Source organism: Microchirus variegatus, assembly GCF_963457635.1.
Source record: "Microchirus variegatus genome assembly, chromosome: 1".
NCBI lineage: Eukaryota > Metazoa > Chordata > Actinopteri > Pleuronectiformes > Soleidae > Microchirus > Microchirus variegatus.
The window spans coordinates 19028797-19051384 of NC_139802.1; the positions used below are offsets into that span (position 1 = coordinate 19028797).

General features: G+C 40.2%; 2 protein-coding genes across 2 annotated transcripts; one reads left to right on the top strand and one right to left on the bottom strand.

Moving 5' to 3' along the window:
* Nucleotides 1–1956: 1956 nt before the first annotated feature.
* Nucleotides 1957–5541, bottom strand: cnih4 (cornichon family member 4). The gene is made up of 5 exons (XM_083886853.1): nucleotides 5471–5541; nucleotides 3960–4028; nucleotides 3650–3762; nucleotides 3417–3557; nucleotides 1957–2345 (listed from the first exon to the last, which is right to left on the bottom strand). The coding sequence occupies exons 1-5, from the start codon at nucleotides 5537–5539 to the stop codon at nucleotides 2318–2320; spliced, it is 420 nt and encodes a 139-aa protein (XP_083742979.1). The 5' UTR covers nucleotides 5540–5541; the 3' UTR covers nucleotides 1957–2317.
* Nucleotides 5542–9290: 3749 nt separating this feature from the next.
* On the top strand, nucleotides 9291–21940 carry gprc6a (G protein-coupled receptor, class C, group 6, member A; the record flags this gene model as incomplete). The annotated part of the gene is made up of 8 exons (XM_083891971.1): nucleotides 9291–9306; nucleotides 9777–9915; nucleotides 12955–13249; nucleotides 14536–15336; nucleotides 15718–15933; nucleotides 16077–16200; nucleotides 16357–17294; nucleotides 21878–21940. 8 exons carry the CDS (start codon nucleotides 9291–9293, stop codon nucleotides 21938–21940), a joined length of 2592 nt encoding a protein of 863 aa, XP_083748097.1.
* Nucleotides 21941–22588: the final 648 nt, after the last annotated feature.

Genomic DNA, 22588 nt, shown 5'->3' on the forward strand with positions numbered 1-22588 from the left:
AAATTTTGGACCAGAACATTTTTTCTAAAAATTGTCAAATTTTGGATGACACAGAATGTTTTGTCAAATTTTGGACGACAGTATCATATTACTTTTTTGTCAAATTTTGGGAAAAAAAATAGTTTTTAACTTTTTTTGGATAATTTTGGACGACATTACTTTTTTGGTAAAATTTTGAATATTTTATTTAATCTTTGTGATGTGTATTGAATCAGAATTTGATCGATACCTTTAGCCACTAGCTGTCGACAGTGAAGACAATGAAGGTACATCCTTCAGCTGACTTCACAATAATAAAAGTATGCACAGTAGTTCATGCCCATAGTTCACTGCAGCATAGTAACAGTTACATCATGTAGTCATTAATTTCAAGACAAAACAATACAAAACAACTTGTCTTCAATGTTTATTTATCAAACACATTTTCCCTCCCAAAAAGACATGAACTCATTCACCAGCATTTTGTCACATCATGACACTGCAGCCATAGCAGCCGTGATTCTAAAGGAGGAGGAGGGGTAGTGCACACACATCCATCATCATCATCATCGTGAGGAGCTGCCTCACCTGCTCACACTGTGTCTGTCAGAGGAAATACTACAGCGGTACATGACGGAGGTTCACTCCCAACTGTCACCAATACTGTGACGGCTGGTGCCTGAAGACTACATTTACTTCACACTTGTACAGTTTGTTTTTGCAAGACTTTTCAGCCCATAGAAGAATGGTAAAGGGTCAGTTCAGGTTTCTTGAAGTGGGAATGTATAAGGTATTGTAGAGTCAGTGTGATACAGACAGTACAGTGACCGAAATGTTATAGAACAGAACAAAAATGTCTACTTTGTTACTTCACCCCACAGAGTGGGTTTTTGGTGTGTGTCCGTTTGAGTTTCCACACTTGCACTTGCCAACATGACCAACAGAGGGTGCCAGAGGCTTGTTGCGTGAATGGGGTGAAGTCTGCCATCTCTGATTGCCTTGTTTTGATATGGATGGGAACAGCAGAGAACATGTGATATAGCCTTGTAAACAAAGACCCAGATTAAGTACCTTATATCATCCCTACTAACTCAACTGTCCTTCTGCGTCCATGTTGCTGTAGCACAAGAGCCATGTGCTCACGACTTCACTATCTGAACGTCAAAGAAAGTATGCAGTCTGTAAAACGTCCCATGCTTCACAAAGAAGGGATCACAAGGCACCAAAATCTCACACAGAGTATTAATCCTTAACAGACCGTGGAACAACCTCTTTCGTGGTATAAAGAACAGTGGGTGTGTGCGTGCGTGATCAGATCAGCTCCAGAGTTTCACACACAAATCTCCGAATGTGTGAAAACCTTTTGATAGTTTGACCACGTTTCTTGTAAAAGGTTCTGGGATTGGGTTGGGATTTGTTGAAACTGTCTTCACATCCAGATTAAAAATCAATAAAAGTGTCTGTGGGGGCAAAAAATACTGTGTAGCTGGAGTCTGTATCTCACTCCGTGCTGTCAAAACTCTGCCCTCAGAACACACAGTCTGGTACAGAAGAGGATAGGGGCCAAATGTGGAGTTGGAGTTTCAAATAGTTCAATAAGAGACCGGTTGTAAGCCAATAAATTGACGTGGTCAAAACGGATTGGCCCCCAAGCAACTTTATTTATTGAAGGTTATTGGGACAGATTTTCCAACAAATAAGGTGTTTTAGTGTTTGTCACCAACGCAAATGCAAACTTACGATGACGACGACCTACACAAGCACTTTCAAAGCCCTCAAGTTAAGAGCTCCAAAGACGGCGTCGAGTAGGAATGAGCTGATCTGACCCTCAGAGATCCATAAACCCCTCATTGTCAAGTAAACGCTTTAGACCAAGTACCACCTGAGAAAATATTGCACTCCCAAAGTAACATAAAACCCGCCCAGTTTAAGAAATGAAGAATCAGAAAATGTTTTCAATTATCAAAATAGTTGACAATTAATTAAAAGTAATCAAATAATAAACGATTAATGGAATAACCGTCGCGGCCCTAGACTGCTTCAATGAAGACAGCAGACGAACAGCTCTTTGTGGTGCGGTCACAACATGCTTTTGTCACGAGTATTAACTCGAGTATGCAAAAGTATCAACTTGGCATCATATCAAAGGTAAAACACTGAGACTGTGATATAAGAGACAACTGATGCAGGCAAATGTGAGAGTGAACTTGTTCTCCCCGCTGTTCTGACAGAGTCGATGCATACACAGTTGAGGAGCAGTGAGTGAGGAGGAAACGGAAAACCCTGGAGATTGGAATTTGATGAGTGTGGATGATGTCGGAGAGAGACGTCGATCGCTTCAGTCGTTGATCAGAGCCAAGATCATGCTGGGAAAACAAGGCGGGAAAGAAATGTGTTAAAATAGACACCTCAGTGTGACTGTCATACAGGTGCAGACACACTATATTACTGTTTTCAGATATGAACAGTGGAGAATATGAAGAGAACTGGGTCCATTTACTTGTTCACATCGGGAAAATCTCTGCAGTATCCAGGGAAGATAAATCACCCATTCACTGACACTTTCATACAGTGCATCTACAGTATGTGCTGCACATTTTTTAATCACTCATCTTCTACACTTAACACCAAAGGATACATTGGCATGTACACTAGGGGAGTCTGGAATCCACACTGTGGATTATCATTAGTGTACATGAACATAATCCAGAGATTAGGCTCAGGAACTGGCAGGGGAAACTCCAGAGAATGTCTAAAAAGTGTTTTCTGGACATTTTCACAGATACAGTCTCCGGAGAACGTCCAGACCTGAGTGCATGTCTAAAAGCAGCTTGTGTCATTAGACTTCATCCATGCCACTATGTCTGAGTCCATACCACCACATAAGTGTCAAATGACCAAACATTCAAACCTGTCATGAAGTCTGGACATTTGGAGATTGTCTGAGAGACTGAATGTGAGGATGTACGTCTCTGCAAAGGTGTTTTAAGACATTCTCCAGATATTTGCGTGTTGGCTCCCAAGTCAAATCTCCTGGTGTTATAAATGTATTTGATACAGACAATTTCCCACTGTGGTCGTCATATGTGAACAGCAAACACCTTAAATTGTCTGGACACAGTTTGCCAGACATTGTCCAGCGTTTGTTTTTGAAAATAGCATATAACAAGTATATAACAAGTGCAGATAAGGAAATGAGAACAGCAGCATTTTCAAACTTTTTCATTTTAGGTGCTCCAACTGGAAGGCATGCCTGTGGTAGCTCTGTCACATTACCCAAAAATCATGCTGGAGCAAACGTAATCTGACGTGCTATCCCTTTGTAGATATGCAAAATTACATTAGACGTGTGATGCACTTCTTGGCTGTATATTTTGAACAAATTTCAGATTAAAAAAAGAAAGGCGATGAAACAGTAGCATGGGTGTTGCTCTCACCTGTACAGATAAATGAAGAAGCAGAGCAGGTGGTAACCCAGTTTGATCATGGACTCCTTCATGTGGGACTTGAGCTGACCACGGTTGTGGATCTCAGTCGGGTCAAACACACCCATGTTTCCCATTGGAACCTTCAAGTGCCTGAAGAGACGAGAACAGAGACAGAGAGGGAGTGAAACTGGGAGCCTACAACGCAGAGCTCGACTAAAGTTCTGTTTTGTTAGAAAACACACCTGTAAATGTTCCAGGCTGCTACAGGCAGGTTGAGGAGGAAGATGAACCAGTGCATGGAGACTAACATGAGCACAGTGGAGAGACACTGGCCAATCATCTCTGGAATTACCCACTGGAAAACACAATCAGAAATAATGTATCACAATATACAAATACACAAAGCACACTGCTACCTCTCTTGTGGTCGCCACAGCGGATCCACACATTTAATTTGGCAGAGATTTTTTTACGACCCGCATAAGGGATTGTTTTCTCTTTATTCTGCCACAACATTCAAACTGATAGCTGACTGGTGAGTGTGTGACTTACTTTGTTCAGCTTGGAGCAGCACGCTCTAGCATTGATGTAGTCACATTCTAGATCAGATAGGGTGATAATCTGAGCTTCAAGTCAAGGTAATAAACACAGACACGTGATAACAGAGTCAGCATGCACTTGCACGAGTCATCACGCATTTGGTTCCTACACAGTGGAGTGAGTGCGACACTGTGTGACCCACACATCTAACACAGACAGGTGTAAGGTGTTTGTGATTGACTGATTGATTATGGCTTAGGAACATGATCATTAAATTAAATTAAAAACTTTACATCTCAGTGTCACAATATTCAATATCAGAATTCAAGAGGCTGATAAGAAGCGGTAAAAGAAAAAAAGCATTTGATGGCTCACAAGCATGGGATGATATAAAACATTTACAGTCTATATATAATTATATATATATATATATATATATATATATATATATATATACATACATATATATAATTTTAATTATTGAAAAAATTTGCAATGCCCTAAGTCAGGGGCAGTCGGTTTCGCCCAATACTGGACAAAATCACCACATAGGATATATAGAAGATGAAAATGTAAAATTTGACAAAATCCAAACATAAAAAAAGGTAGATAAAAATCTACAGCAGAATTTTAGCCGAGTCATGTTGTGGGGCTGTAAGAATATTTGTTTAAACAATTAATTAAACAATTGGAGAAGTATGTGTTTCAAATAGCTCAAAATGGTTAGCACAAATGTTTTGTTAGCAATACAACAAAACATGTTAGTAAAAGACTGCGTTTTGATACCAAGTAAAATGTTTACAAACCAGTACGAACATAATAAACAAAGAAAAAAAGAACTTGTTAAATAATTAGTAAATTTAAGGCATAATAGCTTTATGTTTTGTGTCTCAAAGTGTATTTGCCCAAAGCACATAAATAACTGATGGAACTTTGGTATATTGACATTTGTGATACATATTGTTACTGAATTATTGCCCAGCCCCTTTACAAACGTACGTATTTTTAGTATTAAAGTGAATAACAATAATGTTTAAAGGGTATAATTTAAAATCAAACGGTCCTTGACGGACAGGAAAGCCAATTCACTTGTGCGAAATATTAACAATGTTCTCCGTTGACAATTATCACGATAATGTGAATGCGTGTTAATATCGTATTATTTACCTTTAACTGAACAACAACCAGCAGCAGCAGTGAAAGAGGAGCGGGTTCACCGTGTGCCTACAGCTAATGTCGCTTTTCCACTAAATGGCCCCAGCGCGAACTCAACTCGCCTCGGTACGGCACGGTTATTTTTGCTATTATAACCGTACCTGGTACTTTTTTATTTAGCATGACCAACCTCCCAGCCGGACTGCAGGCTCACGGTTGTGATGAACGCCCCTCTTTACAACCGGCCTCACCAACACTTAGAAGTCAGCAGGCCACCGCTCAGGGAGCCCGCATCACTACAACTCACGACTCCGTCGCGGTGACGCCCTTCAACAACAGCCACAATAACACACAGGTAGAAAGGATACGAAGTAAACGGAGAGAAAAATTAGTACGCAGCAGTCCACAAGCGAGAGAATGAACACTGCCGCCTCCATTTTCTTCTTCCGTGACTGACACACGGTCACTTCCGGCCAACTCTCAGCGCTCAGGAGGCGCGAGCGACTTCATGACCGCAGTGCTGCACCCTGGCGGACGGAGAGGGAAACGTTTATTTTTATTTTTTTTAAATAAACATACCGTACACACAGACGTCGAAACTGAGAATTACGTCACACAACGTGTTCCATTTTCCACAGAAGACAAGGCAGATATATTACATATTGAATAACACATAATTAGGAATTTTAAGCAAAGGGTACATACAAAAAAATCCACACTTGAAAAATAAAATCAGCAGAGAAACCAAAGACAGGTTATCAGCTAGTTAATATTATGTCTATATTCAAAACACTGTAGCAACATTTCCGACTAATTTCAATTGGACATGAAAGAAAAGAAGCGCTAATAAAACACTTTTTTTTACAGCTTTCACATCGTTTTTGAACTCGTTTTATGTCCTCATCGGGATGACTAGTCCTCCTGACAAGGTCACTGCTTTTTAATAAACAAAAAAACAAAAGCCTAAAGAGGTAAACACATTAATCCTCAAATTCAACTCTTATCTACACAGTTATGTTGTTATCTTTGTGTTAACAGAAACCAACAAAACCAAAATTGTTTATACTTCAAAATTAAAAGTACTTTGGTTTTCATGGCTGTAGAAAAAAGCCTCTTTATTTAGTGAACGGCCTTGCTTTACACAAATGGCGCTATCTTGTGCCGTCATGTGTCTACAGCATGGTCCTCAAACTGTGGTAAATGTACCACCAGTGGTACGTGAACCTCCTATGGCTGGTAGTATGTGGAGGAAAATCAGAAATACTGTTACAGCCTATTTACACCATTGTATTTTAACAATATTTCCTCAGGTGATACTTGGTATAAAATGTTTGAGAACCACTGCTGTCCCAAAATTGTCAATGCTGACAGAGAGGACTTACTTCCCACACAACTGCAGATGTCCACTGTGATCTGCATCACTCTATTAATTCAAGGAACGCCTGTTCTGCCTGTCTGGTAACTGAATAACTGTCCAACAGTTTGGATGACAGGCTTTTTAAATTCGGGAGTTGACTTACTAAAGACTCCAAAGTATGCTTTGCAAATGTATTGTGACCCTCTGGCATGAACTACAATCCAATTTTAACATGAAAGTATTTTAACATCAAAGGAATAATATATATATATATATATATATATATATATATATATATATATTTACTATTCAATTCACCTAATCCCAACGTCTGCATGTCTTTGGACTGTGGGATTGGCACAGTACCCCCGCTAGCCTGGATAAAGTGGTACAAGGTGGATGGATGGCAAAATGTGACTTCACAGACGATTAAAGGATCACGATGTCCCCATCTATTTGTTCGAGGCCTGTCTGTTAATCACATTCATGTCCCCACAAAGCCTTATGTCACTCATTTGTACTCACTGGACCTTTAACTCTCTGAGTCAGAAAACAAACATTTGCAAACAGGTATTGCAAATTAAACATTACAGTGCACCTCCCTCTTGTCCAATCATCAGATATGTGTCCATCCATCCATTTTCTACCGAGTAAATTCAGAATGTATTGGTTATTTCCTGCTGATTAAGAATGAAATGATGAAGCTATTGAAACTGAAGGAATTATTCTTATTAGGGTCCGAGTACAAAGTGCAGAGGACACGTCCCATAGATGTATTTTAAGAACTGGATATTTTAAGAACTGGATAGAGCGCCATCCCTTTGGCTCCGTTCATTCCTATGGAGCTGCTCCATGAATGTTTATAGCATGTTACTCCAACAATGCAGTACGTTACTGACGTGTGCTAACAGATTTCATGAATACCGATGTCACGTTAGCTTCAGGTTTGCAAATAAATGACAAAACCAACGATGGTGAATACAGTAAGCTGAAAAGTATAAGGACATAATATTAATTTATATTAAAATAACTTACGTACCATGTGCGGTTTTTATTAGTTTTAGTGTTTTTTGTGTTTGCAACGTGCAAGATTCAAAAAGATCATATGTCATAAAAAAATAAAATAACAGTTAAGGTAAAGCCTTATGCACCACATTGTAAACAAAAACAAATTGAAAACATTTTTATTAGGAATAAAAAACAAACAAAAAAAGCTGTCTCAAATACAACTTTTCAAAATTGTCAGTAGAGAAAATGTTAATGCACTTCATATGAATTCAAAGGTAAGAAATACACAGTTTTTTTGAAAGAAATAATAAAAATAATAAAAAAAATTTAACTTTCTTTCAAAAAAATTACATGTGGCCCTGATAATCCTCTGTACTTCCGGACAATTCAGTTTCAGTTAGTTTCAGTATTTTAGACAGCTTTTTTAAATTATTTTTTTTATTCATAATAAAAATGTTTTAAATGTTTTAAGGTCAAAAATCTTTCTTTTATACTGGTATCATGGCTTGGAATAGTTTGCCGACTGCTACACAACTCCTAGCATCAAGAGGGATTTTTAGAAGACAGGTAAAGCAGATTTTATGGAATAGGGTTGAAATGCTGGGTTACTTTTTGAAACACTACGAAAATGAAACAACAACTATTATACAGCGACTAGACAATGCAGGAGCACATAAAATATGTATAAAAAAGTGGATTTTGGGTTATATAAACCCGTAAATACTACACATTGTCCCTTTAAAGCATTAACTTACCAATTGTCCTCTAACAGCCTGTGACTACTTTAAATGACACTGATTAATGTTTTGTAATTTGTGTTCTTGTGTATCTGTCAGGACTGTACGCACACAAACAATGTGGACACAAAAGCATGAGGCGAAGGCAGAGTTCTCAGTTCAAAAAGGTTTTTTTTTTTTTAAATCTAACAAAAGGTCTTACACAAGGTAAGGTTCCAAAAACTCCGGACAAGGTCAAACAACAGGGAGCCAGACTCAGGTAACGATAAGCTGTCGTGTAATTCTTAAACAGGATCCGTAGTGTGTAGCACACAAGACGCACTGGCACAGGACAAAGGAAAGAGGGCACATTTAAAGAGTGTGTCTGCTTAATAAACAGACCGATCCAGTTTGACTGTACGCGTGCTAACGGCGCTAACGGAGCTAACTGGTAAACGGTGCAGCAGCACATAAACATTACATCACGCACGTCTTTTTCCAGTCAGTCGTCATGGAAGTGCATCATGCGTTACTGTGCATTAACGTTGACGCTGTTGACGTCGTTAAAGTGCCACATATAAAATTTGGAACGAACCATATAGATTAAATAAAGAATCAATTCAGCGATCAAATTTTAAATTAGCATGTTATGATACATAAGTGAATGCAATGAACGATTTACCCATGGAATAGCCCCAGCTTCAAAGTCATGTACACATCAGTAGGAAGACCATAAATATAGAAAAGTGGTAAATATTAAATAATTTATGAATGATTTTCCACTGAAATGTAGTAGTACGTCTGTCTTAACTGATTTTCTCTGCTTTTATTTCACACACAGGCCCGTTATGTCTTATGTGGTATTCATATGTGTGTCAACAGAGGACCAAGAAAGACACATTATCTAGAGGGCCAAATACAGTTGTATGGCAGGCCGGATGTGGTCCCCGGGCCTTGAGTTTGACAGTGAACTAGACAGATGACGTGCAAAACAGGAAGAAAAAAAAACCCTTCACCAAAATCAAACCAGGGGTAAACATAAACTAACTGACTAACACGGGACACGACAGTATCCCTATGTTGTTTGTCTTCATGTTTATCCTCAGCATGACACACGTGACAGGTACAGTAGTGTAATTGTATCTGTAAAAAGTCTTAATTCAGACGTTTTAAGAGTGAAGGGTGATGTGAGTGTTATAATTTCATTGTTTTTTTTGGTCACCCCTCTGTTTTATCTGATCATAAATGCAATGGGATGTTTGAAGATGGCACTTAGTGTTGTAAACACAACACCATGTGATGACAGCTGCCTCTACACAGCAGTGACTCACCTGCTGTCAGTCATGGAGAAGTGGGCAGGGCTGCAGGGGAGAATGTGAGCGGAGTAAAGCGTGAATGAGGAAGGAGGATATTTTTTTTTCCTTAGCCTTGGGAGGATGCTTAAAAGGGAGAGTATCACTGAGCCAGAGGAGAAACACCAATGAGAGGGGGAAAGAGAGCGGGGAGAGCGAAACAGCGAGGACAGTGACATGGCTGCGTTTACTCCCATTCTCTATTTTTATATCACTCTTTTCCTAATTCTTGTGGAAATAGGACATGCCAGTGAAGAGGATGACCATGTCATGGAAATGACAGCCCCGGGAGATTTCATCATCAGTGGACTCATGCCCTTACATGAAGCTGTGAACCATCTGAAGCACACTTTTGAACCCCACCGCCAGGAATGTATCAGGTGAGATCATTGTTTAAAAGTACATTTTACAGCCTTACAGCACATACTCTGTGTTAAAAATACTGAACAAGAAACATGTGCATTTTTACTCAAAATAACATTACAAATACAGTTAATGTATAAGAGGAGTAAAGCCATCCATGTGCTTTTTATATTATTGTAAACAAAAAAATCAATAACATAAAATAACATATGAAGTGCTAAAGACAAGAACATGATCAACATACACAACATTAGGAAAATAAAATGATTGAAGTTTATGACAAGATAGAGAATTAAATAAAATAAATATTAATTAAAATGTCCTATGGTTATGGTCCTTTTGGGTAAAGATGCATCACTTTGTTGTCAATGTGTTCAAACAAAGAACTGATAAGGAAAAAACTAAAAGAGAGGGAAAAACAGAATATAACCACAAATAATCAGACTGCAACAACATGCAAACACAGAGCTTTCACCCAGAAGTTGAGGGTACTTTTGTTTTTTTCACATGAAACTAAATAGAAGTGAGTAGATCAGCATTTTACAGCCCTGATTATTGGTTATTGCACAGGAACTACATGAAACATGACCAAGTATTATAGCAAAAAAGTAATAACTTTAACTTTATAATTAGAAGATTAGAAATAATGATTTTTATTCAAAATAATAATGTTGCCCTTTCGTCAAAGAACCAGCAAAACTGTTTTCAACTGTGCTAACATCATTGCAAAAGGTTTTCAAGGGTTTTCTAATCATCCAATAGCCTTCTAACACCATTAGCGAACACAATGTACTATTAGAACACTGGAAATGGGCCTCTATACACCTATGTACATATTCCATTAAAAAACAGACGTTTGCAGCTAGAATAGTCGTTTACCACATTAACAATGTAAAGAGTGTATTGTTCTGATTAATTTAATGTTATATTCATTGAAAAAAAGTGATTTTCCTTCAAAAATAAGGACATTTCAAAGTGACCCCAAACTTTTGAACGGTACTGTATTTTGTTGCTATTACCAATGAATAATCATCATCAATAATCACACGCGCCACATTGTCCATAACTGAAAGCCCTACGTTGCATGTGCAGACATATACCATTAAATTGTGAATAACAAAATGGGACAACAGGAATATAGGATTTGATAAATGGAAATTATTTTATAGCCCAGTCTGCAACCTCCAGGCCCCACCAGTGGGTCACAGCCCAGTTTATTGAATCAGTATGTTTAACATTCTGCTGCTAAATCTTTATTATAAAAATTAACATTACAATGTTACATCAGCTTACACTTACTGGCCTCTTTCACAAGCCTTTAATGACATCTTACGCCCTTTCATCAAGGGCTGGAATTTGCTCTGAGCAGAAACAAAGAACGTGAAATGCAAGCTTTGGAGAATGCTGCAAAGTGGGGTACGATGTAAAACCTTAGGCCTCATTCACCAATATCTGCTTCTGTTTTTGTTACACTTTATTTTGAAGGTCAATCGTTGAATCTCTATTAGTGAATCAACATGTATTCAATACAATGTCAGCAGATAATCAGTTGTTATTCAACTGATAGGTGACATCCAATTAACTACCTGCCAGTACCAACTATGAGTTGTGCTTCAAGTGTTTCCAACCTTAGGCCCACATAAAACACTCTTTTTCAGTGTGTTTACATGCATGTTAAAAGTCTGATTTCAGTCAGATTAGAATATGGGCCAATTCCAATTCCTATCTTAACCCTCAAGCTCAACCCTTAATCTTAACTGGCCCTCAAAACCAAGTGGTGAGGGTTATTTTGTCACTTAGAAATGGGACACCCCTTAAATGCAGATACGTCTTCAGACTGTGGGGGGCAGAATAACGCGAAAGCTGCGTCCAGTCTGTCAACTCCAAAAAAGAAGAAGAAGAACACATTTACGTCACGATTATTTATTTATTATTTTATTTCAGTCAAGTTATTAGGTTGTCAGTTAGTTATAAGATGATACTCATACAAATACCACAACCACGGACATATTCAGCTGACAGTTACCACACACCACGGCTTATTGAAAAGTAAACGATAGCAAACGATCGCGTGTCCGCACCGGCCGGCTATTGACAAAAGATCGTAAAATAAAAATAAATGTTACGCAACAATGACGTCAGTAATCTATAATATGGGTCTACACTAAGATAAAACAATAGTTTTCATCATTTTTATATCTCTATTAACAAAGAAAATACTTAATTTGTATCGCACTCGCTTCGCTGCTTTCGCCGCCATCTTTGTTATGTCAAAACACGCAATGCATTCTGGGTAACCCTTGCTCCCAAGGGTGGTCTCAGAAAATCTCAATATTGAGGGCAATACAGCCCTTAAACTTGCCCCTCAACTTAATTTTTCTGAGAATCGGGACAGCACTTGCACTAGAGGGAGCGCGCATTTTTGAGATTGAGGGTTGAGATTGAGGGTTAAGATTGAGGGTTAAGCAAGGAATGGAATTCACCCTTTAATTAAATTTACTTAATGTCATGTGAATTAGTTAGACCGACTAAAATTGAGCTAATCTTAGGCAGACTAACATACATGGATAATGCAATTCATAGTCCGATTACTCCTGCATGTATATGCTTAGTCGGACAGGAGTCGGACTCTTTGACCCATAAGTAGAAGGAGACGACATATAAACTGCTGTACTGTTGCCGGCGGCAGCATATTTCTGCAGACAACAAAGCAACCACAAGAGCCATGCTCGATCTAATTTGTATCCAAATTACATTGTGAGCCATCTCATCATCCATCTCGCCATTTAATGTGTTTATTGTCAAGTAAACAAACCGGCCAGTCAAGTCTTCAGAGTTCTCACTTTGTGCACTGGGGCACAATCATGGTTGGAAAATTGGTATGCTAGGACAGTAATTTTGCCATTCATTGGCCTAGCCCAAAGCCTCATTGAAACACCTGAGGTCAATATTTTACAGTTGTGGCCAAATACTTTTGTCCATATCGTGTATCTCATTCTGTATGCCCTGTATCTATTATTTGAACACCATGTGGTGATGCTGCATTGTTCCCACAGGTTTGAAGAAACAGGCTTGGCAAAGTCTCTGGCAATGATAAATGCTATTGAGGTGATGAACAGATCCCCGGTGCTCACTGCTGTGAACGTCACTCTGGGCTACGAGATCCTTGACTCCTGCTCTGATGTCAGCACAGCTCTGAGAGGAATAGAATTGTTAATTCATCGGGACCTCTGCGATACAGACAATGCCTCCTCCACCTCTGGCCAGCCAATCATGGCAGTCGTAGGTGCCACTTTCTCTGAATTATCCATTGCCGTGGCCCGACAACTGACGCTCAGGATGATTCCCCAGGTAAGTTGGGAGCGCTAGGAAAATGCTGCTAAAGCCCTGTGGCAGCACTGACGGACAAAGCTGTCGCCTGCAGGCAACTGAAGCAGCAGAACTGGTTTGGAGTGATAGATGTTAAACATCAGCAGCTGTCAGCTGAGGCATGTAGAACACAAGAGATGGTCGGGAACATCACAGCTACAATAGGCAGGATTGTTTGGCGTAATTGTTCAATAATCTCCTGCTAGCATTTACGCAACAGGTCCATCAAATGATCCAAGATAGAAGTAGACTTCTGCACCACCACTCGGCTTTGTTTACAGCCTTTTAAAAAAACATAAATCTGTCCTGTCACAGGGAATTTTGACCAAGCACAGGACAGCTCAGAGAGAGAGGGGGTGCTCCTACTGAAGGTGAAAAAGTCAAACAGTTGGACAGTAAACACAATATAATCAGAGGTTCAGAGATGGCAGACATCCTCTGCCACCAAGTGGCAATAAATAGTGATGTCACCTATCAGAATCTGAACTGAATCTCAGAATTTGCAATTTGGCCAGTGCTATGTCGGAACACATGTGCACTTGATCCAGTAAGAAGCCAGAACTCCAGAAAGAGACAGTCCCGATCGTGAGGTTAGTTCTTGTTGTCAATGAATAATGACGCTTTTCCACTACAGTTCGAGCGCGACTCAGCTCAGCACGACTCGGCTCAGCACGACTCGGCTCAGCACGGCTCGACTCGACTCACTTTCTTTTGCTTTTCCATTAGAGATAGTACCTGTTGACTTGAGGTTCCAAGTGAGCTGAGACAATACTGAATGTAAAGTCGAAAGACTGTCGGCCACTGATTGGCAGAGTGTCAGCACTAGAAGAGATATGAGTGCCACGTTCGACACAGGAGTCAAACTGAACAATGCTGAACTGTAGATCAGTCAAAGAGGCATGCGTTAATCTCCAACATATAGCAAGGACATGTCTAAAAAAAATCAACATTTAACAGAGAAGTGTGGTTTATTTTGCAAACACGATGCCGAAAGCCAGCGATCACAAGCCGCATTACAACCCCTTCCGCCATATTTCAGTTCGGTGACTGTGTCAGAGGGAGTCTATGCTCCGGAAGCATGCAGGAAGTAGTGAACTAATCTTTTTACCTAACTGATTCTAATGATTCAGTCAGGTGCTATCCGATTGCAATCCGATCACAGAAAACACATTTGAATGCCAGGTGTAAAGGGGGCCAGACAGGAAGTACAACAATGATGACATTGCTGATAGCAGCTTTAAATTTATCAATGTTTTTCTTCTCTACAGATCAGTTATTCATCAAGTGCTGTCATTCTGAGTGATAAGAGCCGCTTCCCTGCCTTCATGAGGACCGTTCCTAATGATTATTATCAGACAGCTGCCATGACCACACTGTTCAACATCAACAACTGGAACTGGGTGGGAATAGTGATCACAGATGGAGAATATGGCCGTTCAGCTTTAGAACAATTTTTGATCCAGTCCCTTTCTAAGGGCATCTGTGTGGCCTTCTCATTACAAATACCTCAGTCTGTGATTAGTAATTTTACCCACACAGCAGTTGAGATTGCTGCCACTGTTATCCTCAAAAATCCGAAGGTACAAGTCATTGTGTCCTTTGCCAGGCCAAGTCACGTTAGGTTCATTTTCGAGGAGCTGAAGAATCAGGTGCTGAGAAAAGGACTTAACATAGAGTCTATGAGAAGAGTGTGGGTGGCCAGTGACAGCTGGTCCTCTTCCCCATCCGTGACCAGAAATCTATCTCTGAGAGAGATAGGACACATTGTGGGCTTCACCCACAAACATGGAGATACATCATCATACAACCAATACTTGAGCAGACTGGAGAAAGCTGGACATGAATATGCAAAGACTAACCCCTTCCTGCAAAAGTTCTTTACACTGCTTAGTGCTGCAGGACATGGAGACACTGAAGTGGTGTCTGAAGCTGTGAAAATCCTGAGAAAACAAATTGGTAGTGACACCATCTTCAGTATTGAAATGGCGATTAATGCCATTTCTCAGGCTGTGGCATCCATCTGCAGGAGCAGAGACTGCAAACGACCAGGCACAGTGCAACCCTGGGAGGTAACTGTGCATGAAGAGTCTGTGTATCTGTGTGGTAGCCAGACAGCATGTCAATGTGGGCTCCATAAGGATTATATTCGGACTGACAATATGGGTCCCAAGTGGGTTTGCCCACTTTATGCTCATGCCCACTCTGTACCCTTTCCAGGTTAGTTAAGTGGGCATGTGCTTGAAGTGGGCAAATTATACAGGTCCCATATGGTTCCAGTGACATGGACAAAATACAGGAGGGACCACCATGGAAACCACGGTCAAACCCGCTTGGGACCCATATTGTCAGCCCGAATATAACACTTATGGAGCCCACTGACATGCTGGCTGATAGAGTCAAGATAAAGTGGTTTAGATACTGAAAGAAATGAAATCTGAAATGTTGTGCAGTTGCTGGGTGGTCTACGGATGGCAGACTTTCAGCTCAATGGAGAGACCTATCATTTTGACGACAATGGTGACATTAACCTGGGCTACGATTTGACAATGTGGTGGTCAGATGGCAGCATAGTACATTATCAAGATATCGTCGCCGAGTACCACCCACAAAGCGACAGCTTCACCTACACCTCCAACAGCATCACCCAGCACTTCATTGATCTGAAGGTAAGCTGTAATTTTACTGCCATTACACACACACACACACACACACACACACACACACACAGAACACTACAGCTAAATAAAATGTATATGTATACACACATAAGAAGAGTTTTAAAATCACAGTGTTCCACTGCTTTCCTCAGCACATCATCTCAAAGTGCACCAACAGCTGTGTTCCTGGAGAGTTCAAGAAAACAGCAGAGGGTCAGCACACCTGTTGTTATGAGTGCATTAACTGTACTGAGAACTACTTCTCTAATATGACAGGTAAGATTTTTTTTTAAATTTAAGTTAAGAGTATGATCAGTTACTGACAACAAGCCCTCCTAAACATTACACAGCTGACTTTAAACCCGGTTGGATTGAAGTGTTCCTGCATATAACTGTGTCTGTACCTGTGCTTGTGCTCCATCATACCTGCAGATATGGATCAGTGTCTGAGCTGCGACATAAATAAAGAGTGGTCAGCCGTGGGCAGCTCCAACTGCACCCCCAAAGTCCTACTCTTCTTCTCCTGGGACGACGGCTTTGCCATTGTTCTTCTGTCCTTTTCGTCCCTGGGCATCCTCCTGGTTGTACTGGTGTCCGCTCTGTTCATACATCAGCGTAACACCCCTGTGGTAAAGGCTGCCGGAGGGCCACTGAGCCAGGTCATCCTATTCTCGCTGGTCGCTAGTTACATTAGTGCCATACTTTTTGTAGGTCACCCCAACAAATTCCAGTGTAAGGCTCGACAGGTGGTCTTTGGGATCAGCTTCACTCTGTGCGTCTCCTGCATCCTGGTCAAGACCCTGCAGATCCTGCTGGCCTTCCAGTTCAACCCTGCGGTGCAGCAGGCTCTGCGGAAGGTCTTTCAGCCTTACGTCATCGTCAGTCTCTGTGTATCCATGCAGATATCTCTCTGCATCTGCTGGCTGGTCCTCAGAAGCCCGTATAATCACTTCATCAGGCAGCCAACCACTCTGCTGGAGGAATGTCATGAGGGCTCCTACATTGCCTTTGGGGTGATGTTAGGCTACATAGCTCTGCTAGCTCTTGTGTGTTTCATCTGCGCCTACAAAGGACGAAAACTTCCACAGCACTACAATGAATCTAAGTTCATCACCTTCAGTATGCTGCTCTACCTCATCTCCTGGGCGCTCTTTATCCCCGTCTATGTCACCACTTCAGGGGTGTACCTGCCAGCTGTGGAGATGGCGGTCATTCTCATATCTAACTACGGCATCCTCTGTTGTCATTTCTTCCCAAAGTGCTATGTAATCCTTTTTAAGAAGGAACAAAACACTAGGTCTGCTTTCAGAAAAGATTTGTATGAATATTCCAGCAGAACCTCAATTTCTGCCTCAGAGTCTGAAAGTCCGGTGACAGACAAACAGTCCACTGATCTGTCTTTCATCAGTGTTTCATCACTCTCTGTATATACACTTAGTCCTGATAAAACTGAAGAGGTGAAAAAGTGCTGCGACACGACCAGCTGCGCAAGTCTGTGCAGAGACTCATTCACACGACGTCGTTCCAGAAGAAGCAGCATATAACTCTTATCATTTAAAATGGCTTTTCTGAGGGATGTTTGGTGTGGTATGTGGGACTGACATACAGTATAAACATAGTTTCCACCAAGTGGCGCGCTGCAGTGCAATTCAGCTCGACATGGAATGGTATTTCCACTGCAGGCTCATGGTGTCACACTATATGCACAAAAGTATTCAGACACCTGATCATTTATGATAGAAAATGTAACCTATAAATACATATCTACTGAATACATGTACTGAGGCCGCCCTACACTGGGAAATGAAGCTACACTCTTGCTCCTATTATAAGATGATGTTTATTTTTGTGAAGAATTATTACCTTACTTTTTCTCAGGCTTTTAAATGTGTGGTGTGGTCAAATTGACCGTGACAGCAGTGTCTATCCAGTATTAAGAATATAATGTATATAATGTTTTATGTTGTGTAACATCAGGAACTACATCGTATTATGCATTTTGCCTGTAATGTTAGTGCTAGATTGAAGGCGTGATATGAAGTCAGGTGTGAGATGAGGTCTCACTTTTGTGGTCCATAAGAGGAACCAAGTTGCACTGATGTCACTGAAATGTATAGAATATTTTTCATACTATTGTTGCAGCAGATGTAGATATACATTTTCTTACACTCTTAGAAATAAAAGTGCTACGGCAATGTTAAAATATAGTTGTGTAAACAGATCGAGCAAAGTCAGCTCCAGATTTTTCACAGGAGGCAGATATAATCCCAGTGAGATCATTTGCTCTCTCATCAGCCTCTGCTCTTCCTCACATATACTTCAGACATAGTGAAATTAGATTAAGATGGAGTGAGCGATAAGGTGATTCTAATTATTATTATTTAATTCATTAATTTTTTTGTTTCATTTTCTACACACTCAGGTGAAAATTCCTGATTCTGATTTTCCTCCAAGTACCACCACTGGTCGTATACGTACCACAGTTTGAGAACCATGGCTCTGCATTCTTAGAAATAAGGGTTCCAAAAGGGTCCTTCAACAAGGGCTGAGGTTCTACTTCTACTACTACAACTGCTAACCATTTTCTTCTGAAAAACCCTCCTTTCCAGAAGAAAGGGTTTTACAAGGGTTCTTGGTAACACAAATGGTTCCAGTAAGAAACATATTGATCCAGAGAACCCTTTAAAACCCCTTTCCTGAAGACAGGGTTTTTGAAGGGTTCTTGGTAGAACCCTCCAAAAGAGTTCCAGGTGAAACCTTTATAAAAAAAAAGGTTCTACCGGGAGCCAAAAAGGGTTCTCCTACGAGGACAGGCCGAAGAACCTTATACGGTTCTACTTAGCACTTTTATTTCTAAGAGTGTAGACTTAAGTTAGCTCTTTCCTTGTTGATTCTGACTATGACACTATGTGGTTAAGTGTGGCATTTTTAAGTGACTTTGTGACATACATGTGACATGATATACTATACTATATATATAAAAGTCATGAATGTAAACGGTGTCTGAGGGTCTTTGTTTATGAGGGACAGAAGGTGTCCCCCTCTGTAACACCACAACAGTTTTACCAGCACAAAATAAGCTGTGACATTGCCTTTTCACTCATGCTCAAACAATGAAAGAAACAAAACGAGGCACACCAATAACAATGTTTGCAATGTGTGCATTAGCGTCACATCTGCGCGCTTGTGAGTCAAAACGGTTGTTCTTCTGAACTCAACCTTCTTTTTCGACTTTGCGTGATGAAGTTGTCTGAAGATGTTTCAGGAATGAGGAAGACAGAACAAAAGTGGCACAGTCACAACGTTTAGACAATCGTTATTGAGCAAGACACTCAACTTCAAATAGCCCCTGATGGCTGTGTTTGTCAGTGTGTGAATAGATGATTGATAAAAGTGAGTGTGTGGGTGTGTGTGTGAAGTGAATGGGTGAAATGGGTGAAAGTGACTCTTGGTTTAAAGTGCTTTATGTGGCCATTCAAACAAGAAAGTCTCCATGGACGCCACAGACGAATGTGCTTGTCATTGTCACGTCACTTTTCAAATTCACTAAAACATTTTCTCAGCTTGTGAGATTGTGATTCATGGTTAATGTATATTCCTCCACCATGTAAGGCAGGGCAGTTTCGTTTGAAAAGCATAATCCTTTACTCCACAGCTGTAATTGATTCCACATGTTCTCAGCCACTCTTTTCGTAACATATCAAATGTGTTAAGACGAGAAACTGCACTTGCATTACACAGACAAAACTAGGGAAGACTAAAATGTAAAGGATAGCCCAGATTTACCTGGTTTCCTCACAAACCTTAGCTACTTTAGTCCAAGTTATTGAATTTCAAAAGGACAATCGATGGCAACTGTCCAGCTCCTAACCAAGGACCAATTGTCTACAGATGTAAAAACATTCCTGTGATCACCTGCAAAGAGAAACACGACAGGAAAGAAGAGTAAAAGAATCCAAAGAAACTGACAGAGAGCCAGGTGTTTTCCAAAATTGAATCAAGTTATAATCAAGTTAACTTTACCACTTAACTCTAACCAACTTTAGGTTTGTTAGGAGATGAGCAACCGAGACAACGCCCTTCTTCAATAAAACAAAATATACAGTTAATCCCGACCAGTTGCGAGCAAGTAAGTTGATTGGACGAGAAGCATGTTCCAAGAGTGACGTCGATATTGACAAAACCGCTGCAAAGATAATAGGTTTTCCCACACCCAACCTTATTGAACTTAATAACAAGGCCATTATACGTGTGTCAATATCATTAGACTTCACAAACACACACTCATTACATCGCATCCCTCAACAACCCACCGCACTGAGTGTAACCAGAACAGCTTTATGTGTCAGGGTGGATGGGTGGTGGTAAAGTCTGTTACGTTTATTGTGTGAAGTATTGTTGTCTATTGCTGTTGTGTTTGTTAAACAAGTGCAGTACTGTGAAAAAGAACAATAAAGGACAATAAAGTCAACGTCAAGTATGCTGAAGAGACATTTTTCCAGGATTAATATCAGAATACTCACAATTTCCCACTGGAGATCACAAATTGAAGGGCCAATTTTCATGTGCATTTTGCATGTCGGGAACTCGCATTTACCATCATTTCAATAGCAAGTGAAGGCGCCTGCATGATTTACCCACTTCAAGCCCATGCCGGCTTCATACCCTTTCCGGGCGAAGTGGGCGAAATATGCAGGTCCCATATGGTTTCAGTCACACGGACCCCACACTGGAAGGCCATGTGGGCAAACACGCTCAGGGTCACCATGGTAATCATGGACAAACCCGCTTAGGACCCATATCGTCAACCTGAATATAAACCTTCTGGACATGCTGTGTGAGTGTTTTTAAGCAAAATCAAATGAGAGGGAGTGCTGTTCTGAATATCATCATGGCTGTGATGTGGTCATGATTAGAACAACAGCATTCTGTCTCATGTGATATTGCTGACAAACACTCACTGGCCACTTTAATAGGTACATATGACACCTAATTCGGATGTAACGAGTGGTTATCTAAGCTTCTGTTGCTTTTCTATGATTTTTTTTGGCATTTACAACCAAACAACTGCTGCTCACTGGATATTTTCTCTTTTTTGGACCATATTCTTTAATCTGTAGAGGTGATCCTTTCTGCGTCTGGCACCAACAACCAAATCACCATATCTTCCCATATGATTGGTTTGAACTTCAGCAGCTCATCTCAACCATGTCTACATATGCACCGACACTGGTTAGATATTTGCGTGAACCGGTTGAACCAGTTAATAAAGTGACCAGTGAGAGTATAGACACTAAAAAAAACTGTTTCAAAATGGTTTATTCTTATTACAAACTTTCACCATCCTGAAGCCTAGAAACCTGTGAACGCAGCCTGAGGTGAATGTGACAGCAGAGCCAAACTGGTTCCTCCAGGTTGTGAATATGAGTAAGCCGAGTGTTTGAGATCTGCTCGAAAGACAAGCATGGTGAAATAACACTTAATGTTCCAGAGGAATGATGAGGTACACTTTTAAACAAACAGACTGTACCATGGGAAGCTCTTCAGTGTTTGCATTTACTGTGAATCTCATGTAAGAATTCAAGTCGGAATTAAAAATGAACAATCACTTGGCCAATTAAAGGTAAAAACAGTGGCCAATTTGTTGGTGTTAATGGAATAATAATAATCTTTTACTGAGATTGACCATTTTTTTTCTCTTGTTTCATGAGCCTATGTTTGAGTGCAGGCAGGGACAACACAAAGCTTTAACATGATGTGGTCAGTGAGCATGAAAAGGTAAACAGCCTGAGGTGCTGCGCATGTCATCGAGTTTCACCCTGAAAATCCCCAGCTCTGAACTTGTCTCTCGAGTTGCACAACGGGAAGAGGCGAAGGAAACATGACAACATCTATTAGATGGGGACCACGCACGAATCCATCCGTGTGTCAATATGCGTGTTCTTTTTCGTAGGCGTCCAAGAAAAACACAGGCCGAGGAGCTCAACAGAAACTTGACATGCTGTCACTGCCGTGATGAATAGAATGTTCTGAGTAAAGAATGCCACATTGTAAGAGGATATTCGCGAGCTGACATTCCACAGTCTTGTCATATGCTCAAACATATAATCACAGCTAACAACCAGAGAAAGCACCCAGAGCACAAACCTTCCCCCAAGGCTGCTCACTTTCCCATGCACTCCTTGATCTCACACTCAAACTTTTGTTGTTTTTTAAAAAATCCTCAAATGGTATCTGCAACTCGATCACCCCACAATCTAATCATTTCTACCTTGGGCCACAACCTACATCCCAATGAAATTTCATCCAAATGCGTCCATTGATTACAATAATTAGTTATTTAACTTATTGAAAATTATTAATAATAATTGTATATTTATACACACAATAGAAATATAAAAACACATGAAAGAGTAACACAATGTTGCTTTATTGAATAAGGATAAATCAAAGCAAGTAAATCAGCTCCTTTCAAAACTGAACTCTGTCTCTACAGACAGGAAGCACCAATTCAAATCATATTATAGAACATATGAATAAATGCACATTCAAAGGTCTGTATATAATACAGAGCCCACATGTCTGCACATTGCACACATTATGCGTACAGTATACAACACAAACATCATAAGAGGTCAAATATTAATGCATATTGCATATTAAC

Coding starts and splice junctions, on each gene's coding strand:
- cnih4 (XM_083886853.1), bottom strand. CDS start 5,539: ATGGAGGCGGCAGTGTTCATTCTCTCGCTTGTGGACTGCTGCGTACTA. Junction 4,029..5,470: donor TTTTTCTCTCCGTTTACTTC/GTATCCTTTCTA, acceptor CTTGAAGCTCAG/ATTATCACCCTATCTGATCT. Junction 2,346..3,416: donor TTCTTCATTTATCTGTACAG/GTGAGAGCAACA, acceptor TTGTTTTCCCAG/CATGATCTTGGCTCTGATCA.